Source organism: Saimiri boliviensis, chromosome 4, assembly GCF_048565385.1.
Source record: "Saimiri boliviensis isolate mSaiBol1 chromosome 4, mSaiBol1.pri, whole genome shotgun sequence".
Classification (NCBI taxonomy): domain Eukaryota; kingdom Metazoa; phylum Chordata; class Mammalia; order Primates; family Cebidae; genus Saimiri; species Saimiri boliviensis.
The window spans coordinates 55,601,551-55,621,974 of record NC_133452.1 but is presented as its reverse complement, the minus strand read 5'-3'; the positions used below and the strand labels follow the sequence as shown (position 1 = coordinate 55,621,974).

Here is a 20,424-nt window from a genome sequence, read left to right as displayed (position 1 = left end):
TGCTCCCCACCACACTGCAAGGTAATCAATTTCTGTTGAATTAAATTTCAGGTAGCATAAAATCTAAGATGAAGGATGAAGCAGAACACCGCCAGCACAGTGGGATCACGTATGCTGTGAATGCACGAATGCTTCCAGATGATAAAGGCATATTTAATTTGAAATCTACAAAGTGGCCATCATCTTCTGTATTGTTTTTTAAGCACACAGTTAGTCTTGCTTTTGCTTTTTTCTTCACATGTTAAGAAGTTTTAAGAAATAATAACACAAATGTAAGCTGTATGAGAGGAAAGACCATGTCCATATTTGTCCCTGGTGTGAGCTGATGTCTAATGCCTTCTTCCTCGCACTTAGGAGGACCTTAACACTTTAGGAATGAATGACTGACCTCCTGAGTGAATCTGTGCCATCAAGGGAAGATGGCAGCACCGGAAGTGGTGGAAAAAGCCAGGACTCAGAATCATCAAGGCGACTGAGCTCTATTCCTGGCTCTACCATTTCAGAAACTATCCTGTGCCTACTTCTTCGTCTATTGAGAGGGGGAAGCCAGGTGCTCCAGTCCAACTTCACTAGGTGATCTTTAAAATGGAACCTCTCAAGGTCAGAGACTGAGTTTGTCTTGTTCCATGATACGAAAACAAGGTCTAGATTATTGTGTTTGGCACGCTGGGCCCTCAAGATTTTGTGGAATGAACTCTAAAATTCTTTCCAACGCTAACATTTTGCAGGAAAATAATAGGTCTCTTAAATAAATTGTTCTTTTTTCTAAAGAAACGTATACACAGATTATTATCTTGCAAATATGTTAGGGCAGGGTGAAAGGGAAGTACACATAAAGAATAAATGGCCGCTTCTTCCCGGGGAGTTGGTTACAGACACCGGTTTTACATTTTCACTATGACCTCTTGGGTTCTTTAGTCATATTTATAGAAACACTTTTGGCGCTTTATTTGAAACCTTGAACTCTGCGTGTGAGCACAGCAAACTCCTGAGGAGCCACACTTGCATGAGGCTGCTTCTCCACCAGTTCCACGTTCTTGGCCTTCTTTCCCTGTCATTACGTAGTTTTGCAAGAAGAACAACAACCGTTTCCCATTTCCCAGCCCTTTCTTCCTCACCCATCCTCCGCCTGCACCCCCTTCCCCATAACTGAAGAAATCCCTTGCTCGGACGACGCTGTCGCTGGGGGAGGTTGGGGAAAGGGTGGCCCAGCCCTCCGCGGCCGCCCGCAGCGCCCTCCAAGGAGCCCCTGCCTACCACTTGCTGGGGACCGTCGGCTTTCCAGCCACCCTAGAAACGCGCTTGCCTATCAAAAAGAAGTCATCTTTTCTACTGTAAACTAGAGGCCGAGACCGTTCTGGGGGAGGAAATCTATGTGTTTACACTTTTTTTTTTTTTTTTTTTTTTGCCCCGGAGCTGCTGCGGGAATTGATTGGCTCCCTAGCGCCCCTGACGCTGGGGCTGTCCCCCCGCCCCGCCCGCACCCCGCCCCCTCGCGCGGCCATCTGCTTCGCAGTCTGTCTCCCAGTCTCTCACTCGGCCCCTCTCCCCTCCGCCACTCACGGCCCGCGGCTCCCTCACCGCCACCCCCCAGCGCCGGCTCCGCCTCTTCCCCCTCCCCCGGCCCCGGGCTCCGAATTTTCCCCGGCCGTTGCCAGGGAGACCAGCCGATACCAGGCAAATAGGCGAACGCGAAAGAAAAGGGGGGAAGCTACACGGCAGCCTGGTAACAAAGGAGCAAGAAAAGCAGCCCCCAAATGGAGGGCTAAGGACGCGTCTGGGAGAAAACCCGAAAGCGAGCTAGCAGTCACCCCAATTTAAAATAGAAGGGGGATGCAGAGGAAGGGGTATGATTCATGTTGGGGGTGTGGGGAAATCAAGAGCTTTTGGGAATCGCCTGGATGGTGGTATGGGATCAGCCCAGTTGGCTTTTCAAGTTGGAATTGCTAATACAAGGGATTCGCGTCCATCCTGGCGGCTGGGGTCGTGGGCCAGGCCAGCGGGCTCCCTTAAGGGTAATAACACGTTTGTTGGCAAGATGCACTTCTACGGAAACGTCTTTACATCAGCTCTGGGGAATAATACGACCGTGGTCGAATAATGCATCTCAAGGAACTGGACAGTGAGAAGACGAAGCTTCACGTAACGATGTTCGGCTTGGTGATTTTCAAAGCAACGCTTGAACAAAGAGTTACTGGCTTGAACCAACCGTCTTTGTCACTCAGAGTGTGACCTATTTCCCTGCAATGAGCAGAAAATAAAACTGTTCGAGAATTCAGAGCCAGCACCAGGAGAAATGAACCATTCCCTCGACTGCTTCTCACCTTCATAAGCGAAAGATAATTCCTTGCAGGATCACCAAATGTAAAAGAGAAAAGGTGGTCTGATTTTGCCACGAGTGAAAACTTTGGGAAGAAAAATGTGGGTGTTAGTGGAATGCTTATTAAGCTGATTCCTTGGTCCCCCTCACCTCCCATACTTTAAGTCAGTGCCTTGTCTCTCACGCACAAATAGCGTCTGGTACTTCGGTGGCAAGGAGTGCAGTGACAGATGGAGGTATCCTGTGTTCCATTATAGAAGCTTTTCCTCTAACCCAAGTTAGACTTGGAGCTCTCAGGGATCTTGCTATCTCTTAACATGAAGAACATTTCTCCTAAGAACTGTAATCCGGTTTAGAATGTCATCGTTGCTGCCTCCCTTCCTTCCAGGAGCACATTCGCCTGCGTGTGCACTCACACACTCACACGTTCAAAAAGTCCATCCGATTCTGGCAGTAGGCTGAAAACGATCCATATTGACGCGAATAACATCCCAACTGTAAATATGGATTCGTCTACTCGAGGCTGTGTCTCTTTTCACCCATAGAGGAAAATTATGTCATTTCGAACAGTGACAAAACGCGAAGAGTTTCGATCTTCTGTAAATGGCTCTCGCTTTGAATTGTAAGGGGGAAAAAAATCAGTAATTGGGAATAACCAGAGAAGGGGGAATTTGGTGAGCGCCCAAGGCCAATCTCAAAATATTTTATTTCATGCCAGTGTGGGAGAGGGAAGGGAGTGTGGCTTCGCTGTTTGCCGCTTTTGCATTTTCCACATCTGGCCTACAGACCTAATTCTAACTTGCAATCTCGCTTGATGAAATTCGATCTTCGTGATTTAAATACCTTTCAATTTGGGACGATTTAACCATTGCAACAGTTGAAAAAACAAACCCTGCGCATTATCTGTGAAACCAGTATGAAAAAAGAAAGAAAGAAAACATGCTGCAAACACACAAATCGCAACCATTGTCCTTAACACTCACATACACACACATACACATAAACAATCGGGAGAGATGGGGGAGGGGAGCGAGTGGAGAGAGACACACAGATACAGAACGACGAGAGTCAATGCGAGTCAAGTTAACGCTTTCTCCGCCCCGTTGCACAAGTACCCCCCTCCCGCGTTAATTAATTCCAAACAAAGCAAGCCAATCAAGAAATGCATTATAATTTTCAAGCAGAGGGAGACGAGTGGCATGTATTTTTTAATTGATTTATTTATTTGGAGGACATTAATTCTCGGTCTGAGGCTGATTTTCAAACCGTTTGCAAAGCGCGGCTCCATTGTTCGCCGGGAGCGCAGGCCCCGCCCCCTGCTTTGTGTGCGGCGCGCGGATTGGCCGACGGGCGCGGGGGCCGCGTCAGCGCCCGCGAGCCCATTCATCTGTGCACTTGGGCGTTGGACCCCGCATCTTATTAGCAACCAGGGAGATTTCTCCATTTTCCTCTTGTCTACAGTGCGGCTACAAATCTGGGATTTTTTTATTACTTCTTTTTTTTTTTCGAACTACACTTGGGCTCCTGTTTTTGTGCTCGACTTTTCCACCCTTTTTCCCTCCCTCCTGTGCTGCTGCGTTTTGATCTCTTCGACTAAAATTTTTTTAACCGGAGTGTATTTAATCGGTCTGTTCTGTCCTCTCCACCACCCCCACCCCCCTCCCTCCGGTGTGTGTGCCGCTGCCGCTGTTGCCGCCGCCGCTGCTGGTGCTGCTGCTCGCCCCGTCGTTACACCAACCCGAGGCTCTTTGTTTCCCCTCTTGGATCTGTTGAGTTTCTTTGTTGAAGAAGCCAGCATGGGTGCCCAGTTCTCCAAGACCGCAGCGAAGGGAGAAGCCGCCGCGGAGAGGCCCGGGGAGGCGGCTGTGGCCTCGTCGCCTTCCAAAGCGAACGGGCAGGTAAATTCTACCTGTGGTTGTGTCGTTTCTTTGGTGTCTTTCTCTAGTCTCTCTGCTTCTCCTTCCCTCCTGGTGGCTCCCAAGGCGCATTCGTGGACAGGAGTGTAGCCGATTCTAGTCTGAAAGTTGATTAGAAATTGATAGCCACAATTTTGGATTTTTCATAGCAGGGGTCCTCCCTCTACACTAAAGGAGTGGTTCCTTAGAATCCTGGAGAATTCTTGAGTAGACGGGAGGAAAGGAGTGATAAATCGTCTAAAATGGCGTGGTTTGGAGATTGGCAGAACGTGACTAGCTAGGTGCCCTCCCCACCACCCCAGCCAGGTTGCATTTGTGTTTGGGGACACAATGGTGTTTGAGTAGCTCTCGTGTTTGTTGTCGAGGCTGGGTCGTCTTCGAGATTTCTGAACTGGTGGTGTGATTGCGGGGGGGCGGGAGTCTGGGGAGGGGGGCGCAACGGGGATGGTGGTGGAGAAAGGCGAGGAGGGAAAGGCTGTCTTATTGTATGCCGCGGCGGCGTGCCCTGAGTTCTTGGAAAGGTGACTGGCTGGGGCTGGACAGAGGGCTTCGGTACCTTTCGATGGGGCTTTCCCACTGTCCTGAATCTTTATATGTAGCTGTCTGTGGAATTATACACCCATTTTATGTTTAAATGGTATCTGTAGGGTGGGAACACTCGGTGGGTCCTTCAAGAACCTTTCCAGATGGTCAAAAAGAGGCGGTTCGTGCGTTTCGGTCGGGATTGTTGGTGTGCGTGGCGCCTCGACCACCCGCAGGGGCCGCCCGGCGCTGCCCAGACCCAGGCAGATCGCCACGGTTGGGTGGACGCGAGAGGTCGGCCATGGGTGGCTGCTTCGCAAACACTGGGCACCCACCACGCCTCTTTTCCTAGAGAAGAGATCGTGTCGCTTCGTCTGCTCTAAACTACTGGGGAAAAGCGAGGTCTGCCAAGGCTTTAAACCCGTTAAAAATGCAAAATGAGCCTCCGAGGCGAGCCCAGGCTTCGCAGAATCACAGGCGAAGGTGGGCGTGGAAGTAGAGGCGAGACCTCAGAAATAATGGGTTTCCCCCTGGCTGGTCGGTTTCAGCCCGACCGGGAGGCCAGGAAGCCACCTGAGCTTTGTTTGCGGACTGCTGGGCTGCGCGATCTGGGCTCGGGGGCGCCTCGGCCTGCGGGCAGGGCCTGGCCGGGCAGGGCGGGGCGGGGTGGCCCGGCGACTCCGCCCCTCCCCGCCCGCCTGCACCCAGAGCGGCGCGGTGGAGGCACAGCGCCCCCTGCCGGCCCCAAGGCCGTGGGCGGGCGCAGGGCTCCGGAGCGCCCAGCGCGGGCGCTTCTGGCTGCAGGGCTGTGGTCCCCCTGGGAGTTCCTGGTCTTCTGAAGAGGCCTTTATGTGCTTAGGGAGAAAGAGGGATGTGCACCGTAAGCGCGGACCGCCAGCTCTGGCTCTGTGCCTTCTTCCAAAGGGCGTTTGCTGTGCACGGTATTCTTTGGCACCTTTTTCCCCCTAAGTCCCCCATAAGGCGAGGGCTGGCAGGTCAGCCTTTGCTTGGTTCGTTTCAGACTTCGTCTTTAGGGCGCACTTGCTGAACGACTGGGGCCACTGCCGTATTTGGGGGCTACAGTCGTGCTCTTCGGGGTCTCCGGACGGCGGTGCCCATTTCGTCGTTCGTGGGGCTCTCGTCCGGGCCTGCACCCTCACCTCCCCGCAACAGCGGCGCTGGGGTCTCGGTGGCCACAGGGGCCTTAGGGGCAAGCGGGCACTCCCGGTGCAGGGCTGGGGGCGGGAACGGCCGCGGCCCCCGCCGCTTCAGTGACGCTCCCGCTTTCTCTGCCCCTTAGGAGAATGGCCACGTGAAGGTCAACGGCGACGCTTCGCCCGCGGCCGCCGAGTCGGGCGCCAAGGAGGAGCTGCAGGCCAACGGCAGCGCCCCGGCCGCCGACAAGGAGGAGCCCGCGGCCGCGGGGAGCGGGGCGGCGTCGCCCGTCGCGGCGGAGAAAGACGAGCCGGCAGCCGCCGCCCCCGAGGCCGGGGCCGGCGCGGCGGAGAAGGAGGCGCCCGCGGAGGGCGAGGCCGGCGAGCCGGGGTCGCCCTCGGCCGCGGAGGGGGAGGCCGCGTCGGCCGCCTCCTCGACGTCTTCGCCCAAGGCCGAGGACGGGGCCACGCCCTCGCCCAGCAACGAGACCCCGAAAAAAAAAAAGAAGCGCTTTTCCTTCAAGAAGTCTTTCAAGCTGAGCGGCTTCTCCTTCAAGAAGAACAAGAAGGAGGCCGGAGAGGGCGGTGAGGCGGAGGCGCCCGCTGCCGAGGGCGGCAAGGACGAGGCCGCCGGGGGCGCCACCGCCGCCGCCGCCGAGGCGGGCGCGGCCTCCGGGGAGCAGGCGGCGGCGGCGCCGGGCGAGGAGGCGGCCGCGGGCGAGGAGGGGGCGGCGGGCGGCGACCCGCAGGAGGCCAAGCCCGAGGAGGCCGCCGGCGCGCCGGAGAAGCCGCCCGCCGGCGAGGAGACCAAGGCCGCGGAGGAGCCCGGCAAGGCGGAGGAGAAGAAGGCCGAGGAGGCCGGGGCCAGCGCCGCCGCCTGCGAGGCCCCCTCCGCCGCCGCCGGGCCCGGCGCGCCCCCGGAGCAGGAGGCCGTCCCCGCCGAGGAGCCCGCGGGCGCCGCCGCCTCGTCCGCCTGCGCAGCCCCCTCGCAGGAGGCCCAGCCCGAGTGCAGTCCGGAGGCCCCCCCGGCGGAGGCGGCAGAGTAAGAGAGCGAGCTTCTGTGAGATAATCCAAGGACTTTTCTCCCCCGTTTGTTTGTTGGAGTGGTGCCAGGTACTGGTTTTGGAGAACTTGTCTACAACCAGGGATTGATTTTAAAGATGTCTCTTTTTTATTTCACTTTTTTTTAAGCACCAAATTTTGGGTTTTTTTCTCCCCTCCCCGCAGATCCCATCTCAAATCATTCTGTTAACCACCATTCCAACAGGTCGAGGAGAGCTTAAACACCTTCTTCCTCTGCCTTGTTTCTCTTTTGTTTTTTATTTTTTTGCATCAGTATTAATGTTTTTGCATACTTTGCATCTTTCTTCAAAAATGTAAACTTTCTTTGTCAATCTATGGACATGCCCATATATGAAGGAGATGGGTGGGTCAAAAAGGGATATCAAATGAAGTGATAGGGGTCACACTGGGGAAATCGGAGTGGTGCATAACATTGCCAAAATAATGTGCCACTAGAAATGGTGTAAAGGCTGTCTTTTTTTTTTTTTTTTTTTTTTTTTAAGAAAAGTTATTACCATGTATTTTGTGAGGCAGGTTTACAACACTACAAGTCTTGACTAAGAAGGAAAAAGGAAAAAAAAAAAAAAACACCAATACCCAGATTTAAAAAAAAAAAAAAAGATCATAGTCTTAGGAGTTCATTTAAACCATAGGAACTTTTCACTTATCTCATGTTAGCTGTACCAGTCAGTGATTAAGTAGAACTACAAGTTGTATAGGCTTTATTGTTTATTGCTGGTTTATGACCTTAATAAAGTGTAATTATGTATTACCAGCAGGGTGTTTTTAACTGTGACTATTGTATAAAAACAAATCTTGATATCCAGAAGCACATGAAGTTTGCAACTTTCCACCCTGCCCATTTTTGTAAAACTGCAGTCATCTTGGACCTTTTAAACACAAATTTTAAACTCAACAAAGCTGTGATAAGTGGAATGGTTACTGTTTATACTGTGGTATGTTTTTGATTACAGCAGATAATGCTTTCTTTTCCAGTCGTCTTTGAGAATAAAGGAAAAAAAAATCTTCAGATGCAATGGTTTTGTGTAGCATCTTGTCTATCATGTTTTGTAAATACTGGAGAAGCTTTGACCAATTTGACTTAGAGATGGAATGTAACTTTGCTTACAAAAATTGCTATTAAACTCCTGCTTAAGGTGTTCTAATTTTCTGTGAGCACACTAAAAGCGAAAAATAAATGTGAATAAAATGTACAAATTTGTTGTGTTTCTTTATGTTCTAATAATGCTGAGACTTCTAGGTCTTAGGTTAATTTTTAGGAAGATCTTGCATGCCATCAAGAGTAAATTTTCTTGTGGTTCTTAATCGGAAATTTTCAAACTCTGAAATTCATAATCCGCAGTGTCAGATTACGTTCCGGGAGATCTTACAACATTCCATGTCAAATCTGTTACCCTTTATTGGCTTTTAGTTTTCATTTAAGAATTGCACATAATTTTTATGGTAGTTACATAGCATGTCAGTTTAAATCATTTAGAACAAAAGGGGTGTGAACCTAAGACTATTTAAATGTCTTATAAAAAATTTCATGAAGCCATTTTCTTGTCATTCAGGTCCAGAAACAAATTTTAAACTGAGTAAGAATCTATTGAATCCATATTGCATATGGGTCATGAAATGTGGCCAAATGTGTTTCAAAAATTGATGGTGTATTACCTGCTATTGTAATTGCTTAGTGCTTGGCTAATTTCCAAATTATTGCTTAATATGTTATATTTTAAGAAAACAGGTTTATGTAACAAAGTAATGGTGTTGAATGGATGATGTCAGTTCATGGGCCTTTAGCATAGTTTCAAGCACTTTTTTTTTTTTTTTTTTTTGGAAGCGTGTTAAGCATCTTGTTACTCAAAGGATAAGATAGACAATAATGCTTCACTGCATATTAATAATCTTTACTATTTTACCTTTGCACCTTACCACCCGATAACTGGATATCTTTTTCTTCACGGGATCCTAAACTGAATTGAATTTTAAGATATGTATCAAAAATTATTATTTCATGTAATGCACATCTCTTTTGCTCTTTTTGAGCAGTGTGCAGTTTAGGGTTCATGATAAATCATTGAACCACATGTGTAACAACTGAATGCCAAATCTTAAACTCATTAGAAAAATAACAAATTAGCTTTTGACAAACACTCTTAATTGGAATAATAGATCAAAAATAGTGGTTCCTGACCTTACCAAACACCTTTGCTACTAATAAAATCAAATAACACTTAGAAGGGTGTGTATTTTTAGTTAGGGTTTCTTGATCTTGGAGGATGTTTGAAAGTTAAACATTGAATTTGGTAACCAAAGGACTGATTTATGGGTCTTTACTATCTTAACCAATTTTTTTCTTAGTTACCTAGATGGCCAACTACAGTGCCTGGTATGTAGTAGGACTCAGTAAAAAAGTGGATTTTTAAAAATAACTCCCAAAGTGAATAGTCAAAAATCCTGTGTAGCAAACTATTATATTTGCTAATTTTGTTCTTTTAACAGCTGGAATTTATTAAGATGCATTATTTTGATTTTCTTCACTGCCTAAAACACTTTGGGTGGTATTGATGGAGTTGGTGGGTTTTCCTCCAAGTTATTAAATGAAATTTGACGTATCTTTTCATCCAAAGTTTTGTACATCATGTTTTCTAACAGAAAAAATGTTAATATGGCTTTTTTGTATGACTAAAAATAGCTTTGAGATTAAGGAAAAATAAATAACTCTTGTACAGTTCAGTATTGTCTATTAAATCTGTATTGGCAGTATGTATAATGGCATTTGCTGTGGTTACAAAATACTTCTGGGTTATAATAATCATTTGATCCAATTCCTATTGCTTGTAAAATAAAGTTTTACCAGTTGATATAATCAAGCCTGCTAAAATAGGATTTTTTTTACAAATTTTGTTTTAAAATGCAAGTATTTTTAGAGAAAGTTTTAAAATCTTAGGTGTTAAAGGTGAGCATTCAATTTAAAAGATTTAAATGATATGCTTGGCATTATACTTAACATATAAAATTATATGCATTGAAGGTGAGTTGTATGCCCCTAAGCCAATTAAAAATTTTAATGCCAGAACTTGATAATATGTTTGAGAAACAATGCAATATATGAATATAAACTTAATATAACTTTACAATTGAATTTAAGGATTTTGGGTACTTTTTGCAGCCATATATATATATATATATATATATATATAATATATATATATTATATATATATAATTATATATATATTATATATATATAATTATATATATATATTATATATATATATATATATAATTTATTTAGAGATGGGAGTCTTACTATATTGCCCAGTCTGGTCTTGAACTCTGGGCTTAAATAATCCTACTGCCCAGGCTTCCCAAAGTTCTACGATTACGGGCATTAGCCACCATGTATCACTGGACATGCAGCCGTATTTTTTAGATAGCTCCTTGACTGGTAGTTGGTAGGGGAGTATAGTTTAATGTAGCCTAAGTCAAGTTTGAAAATTTTTTTTAAGTATTTTAGAAGTCTATTAGCTTTTAACTTCTCTTTAATCATCCACTGCAAATTGAGCATTTTTTCCCTCTCCACATCCTATGAAAGTAGAGTGTGCCACACAGGAATTTTAAAATGCTTTTAATCTGTAAATGTTCCAGTCCCTGTTGGGAATTCAATTTACAACACTCTTTTAAAATTATATTCAAGCATGCTCTTCTGAAAATGGAAAATAAATACTTTTAAAAGGTTAAGTAAGTGTGACTTTCAACAACTTTAGGATTTTCTATGTGTTTTCAATATTTTAAAAGTATTCAATAGATAGGTGTAGTTGACTAAAACTGATGAGATTATCTTTTTTCTATTTTACCTTTTCAAATAATATGCCAATCACTAATGAGTTATAAAAAGCAATCTTTTCAGTGTTACTTATTTACATGTTTTTCCTTTAAGTTGTAGGTAGGTGAAATTAAGATCAATTTTTTATCTGGAATTTATTCAACCCAAAAGGTTTTCTGAAATTCCTCTTTCAGAGACATATATGGAAATGCACTTACTTTTTAGAGTTATGACTCGTAATTAAGAAAAATGATAGTTTGATCTCTTGCCTAATTCTTTGAGTGATAATGACTTACTGTAAGCCATACCTTTTCTCAAAAGATGAGGATTTGGCATCATTTAGAAAAACTGTCTTCTGGATAATAGGCATTTTTTGTTAAATTCTAAAAATACTTTTAATCTTAAAAGCATCAACTAAATTAATGAATAAACCTTTCAACACCACTCTAAGGGAAACCCCATATTTAGGTATATAAGTTGTGTTTCATTCTTAAGAAAGAAAAAACACAAACCCATAATTTTTTATAGATTTGTGATGAAAATGTGAATGAAACTTTTAAATTCTTGTTTATGGGAGTTGAAATCTGAATATTCAAAAATAAATTGTGTAACTCTTTATAGAATTCTGGGATAATTATGGGCTCTAACTCCACATTTTTGTTTTGTTTTGCTTTGTTTTTTTGAGATGGGATCTCATTCTGATTGTCTAGGCTGGAGTGCAGTGGCCTAATTTTGGTTCACTGCAACCTCCTAGATTCAAGCATTCTTGTGCCTCAGCCTTCCAAATAGCTGGGATTATAGGCAGGCACCACCATGCCCAGCTAATTTTTGTGGTTTCACTATTTTGGTCAGGCTGGTCTTGAACTCGGCTTCAAGCAATCCACCTACCTCAGCCTCCCCAATTCTAGAATTAGAGGTGTGAGTCACCACACCCTGACAAAATAGATTATAAGCATTTTTTTTCAGGTCCTTGATAGAGGCTAAATGAAGTTAAATACACAGGTAAATGGAATAGTATGCCCTTAGAAATACAAGAAGGAGGGAAAAAAGTAAAATAACCTTTTATATTAAACAATTTAAAGGATTTCTTTTACAGATTATAATGTTGAGAAAGCTAAATTAATGTTTGCATTGATTCTTTATAATGCTTACTAATGTGCAGTGTTGAAATGCATTCAAGGAACAAGATACTCAGCAATCCATTTCTACAGTATTTTGCTTTCTCTGTAACAGAGTATTCTCCCTCTCCCCTCCTTCCTTCAGCTCAGTCCTCCAAACAGAAAATTCGGTCACCCCAAAACGCTACAAAAGTCTGCTTGAAGAAATGTTTGGAAGGATACTTCACTATAAAAACCATTATTCTGAGATTCTATGTTGACTTTACTTGATAAAGATAATTTTACAGGAGACAATCAAAATTATGGATGTGGAAAAGATATCTAATTACAAGAAGTCTAGATAAAAACATGACTCTCCAAAAACAATTTTTTTTCTATGTCAATGCCTTAAAATTGTTTTCAAAACAAACTCTTGGATAATTTTGAAGCAGATTTCCAATTATAAATCTTTTTTTCTGTAACTATTTTAGGATGTATTTTTAGAAGATGAAGATTCAACAAAACCCACAGTACCATTACCACACCTGCAAAAATGAAAAATTTCCTATTGTCATTAATATCCAGCCAATGCACAAATTTCTCCAATAATCTTATTTTTTCTCACATTTTGTTGATTTAAATCTGAATCCAAATAACATTCTGTGATAATTAATTTTATGTGTCAACCTAAGTGGGTAAAGGGATAGCCAGATAGCTGATAAAAAACATTTCTGGGTGGGTCTGTGAGAGAAATTTCAGAAGAGACTAGCATTTGAAGCAGTAAACTGAGTAGAGAAGAACCACCCTTATCAATATGGATAGACATCATCCAATCTTTTAAGGGTTCCAATAGAAGAAAAAGAGAGAAGGGCAAATTCTCTCCCTCTTTGAGCTGGGACATCCATCTTCTCCTGCACTATGAAATCAGAGCATCAAGTTCTTGAGTTTTCAGAGTCCAAGACCACACCGATGGTCCCAGTTTCTCTGGCCTTCAGACTCAGACTGCATTACAACATTGGCTTTTTTGGTTCTCCAGCTTGCAGATGGGGTGTTGTGGAACTTCTCACCTTCCATAATAACATAAGCTGACTCTCATAAAAAATTTCCTCTTATATATTCATATATATCCTCTTGGTTCTGTTTCTCTGGAGAACCCTAACACATAGCCATCAATTGCATCTGGTAAGCATATCTCTAAAGTGTCTTTATCCATGTCTTTATTTTTCCCTTGCAATTTATTTGTGCAAGAAACTAAATTGTTTGTTCTATAGTTTCCATGGCATGAATTTTGCTGATTGTACCTCATGCTGCACTTTAGTACATTCCTTTGTCTTTTTTGTATCCCTTGTGGTTTCCGTAAATTGATAAATAGATTTAAAGGCTTGATCAGATTCAGGTTCAAAAAATGGAATCGTAGATAATGGTGTATATTTCTACCAGGAGGCACATAATGTTTAGTTGTTTCTTTTCCGGGTTCTTTTCAAAACCGTTGCTTTTTGCTTAGATTCATTAATTAAATCGGTATTGCCACATCTTGTTATTGTAACTATTATTCCTTTCTCATTTATCAGCTCAGTTACTTTTTTTTTTTTTTTTTTTTTAACTGCTCCTTGCAGAGCAGGGTTACCTTTAGGCAGTGTGCCCACAATAGCTGATGCTCAGTTACTTTTTAAAATCTTTCCTGTCTTTTTAAAGATAGGGTGTAGCTATGTTCCACAGGCTGGTCCCAAACTTCTGGGCTCAAGTGATCCACCTGCCTCAGCCTCCCAAAGTGCCGGGATTACAGGCATGAGCCACAGAGCCTGGCCTCTTCAGTTACTTTTACAAAGAGAAACTTTCCTTCATTATCACCCATTTGGTTGTTTAAAGTACATTTATTTATGGAAAGACAGAAAAAAATGTTTGCTTCTTTCCCTTTATTTATTATTTTTCAGAATAATGAGTTAATTCTCTAGTATTCTCCAAAGGTGACTGATAAGGTTGGGCTCTGTCCTCACCCAGATCTCATCTTGAATTCCCATGTGTTACGTGAGGGACTGGTGGGAGGTAATTGAATCATGGGGGAAGGTCTTTCCCCTGCTGTTCTCGTGATAGTGGATAAATATCACGAGATCTGATGGTTTTAAAAAAGGAGTTCTCTTGCACAAGCTCTTTTCTCTTATCTGCTGCCATGGAAGGTATGCCTTTCACCTTCCACCATGATTATGAGGCTTCCCCAGCCACATGTAACTGTAACTCCAGTTAAACCTTTCTTTTGTAAATTGCCCAGTCTTGGGTATGTCTTTATCAGCGAAATGAAAACAGACTTAATACAGTGACCAACATTGTATTTGTTTGCTTAGTATCATTATGCACTTAGATTTAAACTTATTTTATGTGAGCAATATAAGTGATACTCAAAATTAGCCAAAGTAGATTGTCTTTTAAAGTTAATAATATAACTCAATAAATAAAATCAGTTTAAATTTATTGAGATGCTACTTGGGAATTTGCTAAAAGGTAAATGAAACTCAATCTTTACCCAAAAGTGGATTTACTTATACGTGCTGTCACACCCCTACATTTTAGTTGCGCTATCATGCCAAGAAGCCTTTCATTGTACACAATTTTAAAGAAATATGAGTCCTGTCAACTTTTTTCTTACCTTCTAATTACTGCAATGTAGTTACATTTAAGTGTCATCAAACATTTATCAACATAACACATTACTCCATGTACTAAGAAAAATGTTTAGAAATTTACTAACATGAGACTCAGCCATCATCAGTCACTGGAGACCTATATGTTGGCTCTTGGTGAAGCAGTACACTAAATAGAACATGTTGGTCAATAGGCAATACTAATTAACTTAGCAAAATATGAAAACTTTTAACATAAAATGCAGGTCAAAGAAATTGGCAATTTTTTGTGTGTGAGACAGTTTCACTCTTGTCACCCAGGCTGAAGTACAATGACATGATCTCTACTCACTGCAACCTCTGCCTCCTGGGTTCCAGTGATTCTCCTGCCTCAGCCTCCTAAGCAGCTGGAATTACATGCATTTGCCACCACACCTGGCTAATTGTTGTATTCTTAGCAGAGACAGAGTTTCACCATGTTGGCCAGGCTGATCTTGAACTTCTGACCTCAGGTGATCCACCCACCTCAGCCTTCCAAAGTGCTGGGATGACAGGTGTAAGCCACTACACCTGGCCTAGAAATTGGCAATTTTTAAGGAAAAATGATACTCACTGCAGAGCCCAGAGTGTCCTATGGCAGGATTACTTCACAGCTTTATATAAAAGAACTTTTAAGGATGTTGGCTTTAAGTGACCACAGGATAACATTTCTTTCTAAGTAAACCACCAATGAGAGCTACTTATTTTAGTGTATTTGAGAAACTTGGAAGCATTGGACGAGGCAATAGATAATCTAAAATAGATAACATTTGAATAGAATTAAAGACTTCTGGTGAGATTATAACGAAAAAGAAGACTATAGATATAGGTCAGATTATACAATATTAATTATTAACTGGAAAAAATCAATTATGTTAAGAATGTCATTTTCCTCCAGTCTCCAAGGCACTATCTAGCTAGTTCATGATTTGCGTTACGATATACAATGAATGTCTTCTTTTCCTTTTCTCATCTGCTTCCTGATATTTTGAAAGCATGAGTTACTGCCAGGAAATACAAGGGATACAGAAAAGATAGAGAAATTTATTAAATGACAGTAAAAGACAGAGGAATGTATTAAATTATAGTGACTGCATATATTTAAAGGTTTTTGAAACATTTAAAATAAAAATTTTTATATTAATTTAAAAATTTGTTGCTGTATATCTTCTAATTTAAAATTTTCATATGGTCTAGAAGAAAAATATATTAGAACTCTAGTGATGAGTTTATTTAAAACAAACAAAAATATACCAGTACTAGCTTCTTTTCCAAACTGTAGTGAAAAGTGTTATTTATATCTCTTGAGAAATTATACATTTTTTAGCATTCTTACACACAGCACAAAGGCTTTTTTCATGCTTAGTAATGCCTAGTGAACAGAAAAGGATTTAATATAACAATCAGTAAAAAAGAATTCTAGCTTTCTAGCTGTAGGATTATCTTTTTTTTTTTCTGGAAAATTAAAGCAATTAATGCTGTAGTATTATCATATGAAATATATATATATATATATATATATATATATATATATATATATATATATATATTTAAGACAGAGTCTTGCTTGCTCCATCACCTGGGCTGTAGTGCAGTGGTGCCATCTCAGCTCACTGCAACCTCTACCTACTGGGTTCAAGCGATTCTCACGCCTCAGCCTCCCAAGTAGCTGGAATTACAGATGCAGGCACCAGACCGGGCTAACATGTGTGTGTGTGTGTGTTTGTGTGTGTGTGTGTGTGTGTGTGTGTGTTTAGTAGAAAGAGGGTTTCGCCATGTTGGCCAGGCTGTTCTTGAACTCCTGACCTCAAGTGATCTGCCCACCTCAGTCTCCCAAAGTGCTGGGATTACATGCATGAGCCACCATGCTTGGCTTGAAAAATATTTCCTGTGAAGCATTTCTACCATAATTTCTGGAGACTTAAAACACAAAGAAAAACATGTTTTGAGAAAATGCAGAGTTTTGATTTTTTATTGTTTATTGTTTAGATTGAAAATATGATCATTAAGACCAATTGTTCATAAAGCATGCTTCCTCTTGACATTTTTACTGTCCTGAATTACTATTTTGTTAGCAAAAGTACATTTACAAGAAACAGATACATATATTTCATATATATGAATTAGGCATAAATATGAATGCATACTTCCTATTATTAAAATTAGAATTATTTAAACAAAACAAAATTTTCCTCTATTTTCAATTTTTGTCACTTCCACCATTGCTGCTTGAAATCCTTGAAAAATATTACATCTTTTGAATGCTTTCTAAGAGTACAGAGAATAATGGTTGAATGAGGTTTTAGGGTTGTCTAAAGGAGGACTTTTTTTGACCTCCTTTAGTTGATTGTCTAAAGTTTTTGGTGTGTCTTTAATTTGCTTTTTTTCATTAATCTTTCATAACATGTAGTAATAGTAGTAACTGTCATGTATATCTGACCTACAATAAATAATAAAATGGACAAAATAAAGACTATTAACTTTTCATCTGTTCTTATTCTTCTGTAGGTCTCATTTCTGTCATTTAGACATATGGTCATGTTATTTCCTGATGAGGTTACAAGAATGAAGTGGTGATTAGACACTCAGGTGCTGGACTCAAAGGGACCTGGCTCCGTCACATGCAAACTTTTTGTAACGTAAGGTACATTGCTTTATCTATCTGAGTCTCAGTTTCATTATGTATAAAATTGGAAATTATAAGAATATCTATTACTAGAGATAAATTCACCTAATCTAGTGGAAAGTACTCAGTGAATGTTTTCTATTATCATTTATTCTCTACCTTCTATATTGTGCATTTTTGGTTGAATATTAAGCTAAAACTTGAGAGCAGTCTAACTGAGATAGATACTGGTGCCCTGAAATCATTTGCAATACATTTAAACTAAGATATTCTAGGTAAACGTATTAAAACAAAAGAAAAGTTTGTAATTCTATTTCATATTTCTTTTCTATTTTTTGCAAATGCTAATTGAATATCTAATATGGTCTAGGGAATGGGCTTAGATCTAGAAACTTAAGAGTGAATGTACACATGCCTAGAATCTGTTCTGGTAGGAAATTCGTGAGTAAAAATCAATACCAATATTATCAATAATAATCCATAATGTGATTTTTTAAAAGCCAATTCATTTAATTGTCCTATAGTCTAGATTAAGACATTTAATAAAAACAAATTAAATATTGTTTTAAAAGGTACTTAATATATCTGGTAAAGTTTCATATACCAAGTTTGAATTTACTAACATTTTTATTTTAATAAATATTAGGAGGAAATAAACATAAAACATAGGAAGTACATGTTCAGGTTATCTACTGACATATCACAAACTACTTGAAAACGCAGTGGTGTAAAACCACAATTTTTTAAAATTTTTGAACAGCTTTATATATAATTGACATATAATGAACTGCACATTTTAAAGTGCACAGTTTCAAAAGCACACACATGTACACATCTGTGAAACCATCGCCAAAATCAAGATCATGACCGTATCCACAAAGTTCATAATTCTATAAGTCAAGGATTAGAGCAGCCATAGTAGAGAGAGTTTGTCTCTGATACACAATGTTTGTGGCCACAGTGGTAGTTATTTGGATAGCTGGGAGCTGCTGGGATGGCTAGAGTAGGATCATATATTTGAGGTCTTCATTCTTCTCCATTGGATGTTTGCTGGGATAAAATGATCCAAGATAGTCCTTTGATAATTTGTCTTGGTGCCTGGGCTGGGATGGCTAAAACACAGGAGACCTAGCAGGAATTCTGTATACTCACGGCATTCTCAGGATAGTCAGACTTCTCATTTGGCAGCTGGCTTCCCCCAGGTCTGAAGTTTCAAGACAGTTCCAAGAGACAGGAAGTGAAAGCTGCCAGTCGCTTACAGCCTGAGACTGAGACACTGGCACAGCTTCACTTCACTGTGATTTATTGGTCAAAGCAGTCACTGAGCCCACCCAGATTTTGGGAAAGAAGGATGTTGACACTTCTTGTTGATGAGATGATATCAAAGAATTTTGACCGTCTTTAAAGCACCACAATACATGTTGGATACTCTATATTCCTGATTGAAAGAAGACTTCAGTTTGGGCATATGAACAAATTGTTTCTGTGTTTTACAAGGGCAGTAGTAGGGGAAGGAGGTGGTAGTAATATCAGAATTTTCATCAAGTCTTCTGTCTTCATGGCTGTTTATCAAGTAATGTTCTTCAAACAAGCTGGAGTTGCTATACCCTGATATGGTATAATTGAGTGATATTTGGATACAAATATACACGGTAAAGGTAATATGGTAAATACCGTTGTTTATTTATTATAGAATATTGCCATGTTAATGGTATATTTTAGCCATGTAAGTTTTTATCAAGATTCCAAAACTTTATTGAGACATAATCAATGCAGTAAAAAAAAAAAAAAAAAAAAAAAAAAACTATTTTGGATTGACACAGCAGATTCTAGCAATGTTATTCCCCTAGGCTCTTAGCGTATTGGGAAACTATTGTATAATTGACATATAATAACTGTAGCTTTGGCCGGCTGCAGTGACTCACGCCTCTAATCCCAGCACATTGGAAGGTCGAGGCAGGCAGATCACAAGGTCAGGAGATCAAGACCATCCTGGCCAACATGGTGAAACTCCGTCTCTACTAAAAATACACAAATTAGCTGGATGTGATGGCATGCGCCTGTAATCCCAACTACTCAGGAGCCTCAGGGCTCAGACAGGAAAATGGCTTGAACCCAAGAGGCAGAGATTGCAGTGAGCTGAGATGGTGTCACTGCACTCCAGCCTGGTAACAGAGTGAGACTCTGTCTCAAAACAACAACAACAACAACAACAACAACAAAAAAAAAAAAAAAAAAAAAAAAAAAAAACTGTACCTTTATAAAAATTCCATCTTTTAAAAGTCTGTATAAATGGATCTGTTATATTTTAGCAAACTACTAGAGGTAATTTCAAATTGATGGCTTCAAATTTTCTGAATAAATATAATCTGCTGTGAGAATAGCATATTGAAGAAATGTCATCAAGCCATGGTAAAAATATATCTTTCCTTATATGTTCAACCACCATGTGAAATGTGTGAATCTAGTATAAAACGCAGTAAAAAAAAATTTTCTAAGTCAGTGAAATAAACTAAGTAAACTTTTCAAGAGAATGTTTTTATTGTGATGTTTTGAGAAACACAAGGGAAGAAAATATAAATGCAGTTTTTTTTTTTTACATTTTTTACATGGAACGAGAGTACCTGGCTTCTTAAAGAGGAGCTAAATAAAATTATCAACAGTTGTTTGTATTATTTAAATATTTGTTCAATGGCAGTGGCTACTACTTGGAAAGAAAGAAATACCCCATATCATCCTTTTGGATTCCTCTTAGCCAGAGTTTATCCTAAATAGCCATCTCAGTGGCCCAGTGGTGCTTGTTTCATGAATTTCTCACTGTATCACCATCCTAAAACGTCTCTTCTGGCTAAAGAACAAAGGAATGCAAAGAAGGAGGATGGACTCTTTTTGAGTGCACATGTGCTTGCATACATGTATTTCTATATCAGAAGATTACAAAGAACCATTAAAAATGGAAGTCATTTGGAATGCTAGAGCTAGAGGAGAGACCAGAAGGTAAAGATTTTGATCATTTGGTATATCTGAAGGTAATATATGGGGCAGGAAGTATCTGCCAAGGAGCAGAGTTTAAGGCTGCAACATTCCTTGAGAGAGCAGTGGCAGCACTAAAAACAAGCAGTGAACATATCCTTTGTTTTAAATGTCTTGTATCTTTGGTTACTGAATGCTCAAATCAAATCTCACATCTGTATTTTTAAGAAGCTCATGTCAAGGTTTTTCATTTTTTAATTTTT

General features: G+C 41.0%; 2 protein-coding genes across 2 annotated transcripts; both read left to right on the top strand.

Moving 5' to 3' along the window:
• The first annotated feature begins 3,674 nt into the window (after positions 1–3,674).
• Positions 3,675–9,716, top strand: MARCKS (myristoylated alanine rich protein kinase C substrate). Its single transcript, XM_039466498.2, has 2 exons — positions 3,675–4,218; positions 6,059–9,716. Exons 1-2 carry the CDS (start codon positions 4,117–4,119, stop codon positions 6,956–6,958), a joined length of 1,002 nt encoding a protein of 333 aa, XP_039322432.2. The 5' UTR covers positions 3,675–4,116; the 3' UTR covers positions 6,959–9,716.
• Positions 4,225–6,048, top strand: LOC101041786 (uncharacterized). The gene is made up of 2 exons (XM_010349317.2): positions 4,225–5,699; positions 5,780–6,048. The coding sequence occupies exons 1-2, from the start codon at positions 5,630–5,632 to the stop codon at positions 6,031–6,033; spliced, it is 324 nt and encodes a 107-aa protein (XP_010347619.2). The 5' UTR covers positions 4,225–5,629; the 3' UTR covers positions 6,034–6,048.
• Positions 9,717–20,424: the final 10,708 nt, after the last annotated feature.

Coding starts and splice junctions, on each gene's coding strand:
- LOC101041786 (XM_010349317.2), top strand. CDS start 5,630: ATGTGCACCGTAAGCGCGGACCGCCAGCTCTGGCTCTGTGCCTTCTTC. Junction 5,700..5,779: donor AAGGGCGTTTGCTGTGCACG/GTATTCTTTGGC, acceptor GGTTCGTTTCAG/ACTTCGTCTTTAGGGCGCAC.
- MARCKS (XM_039466498.2), top strand. CDS start 4,117: ATGGGTGCCCAGTTCTCCAAGACCGCAGCGAAGGGAGAAGCCGCCGCG. Junction 4,219..6,058: donor CTTCCAAAGCGAACGGGCAG/GTAAATTCTACC, acceptor TCTGCCCCTTAG/GAGAATGGCCACGTGAAGGT.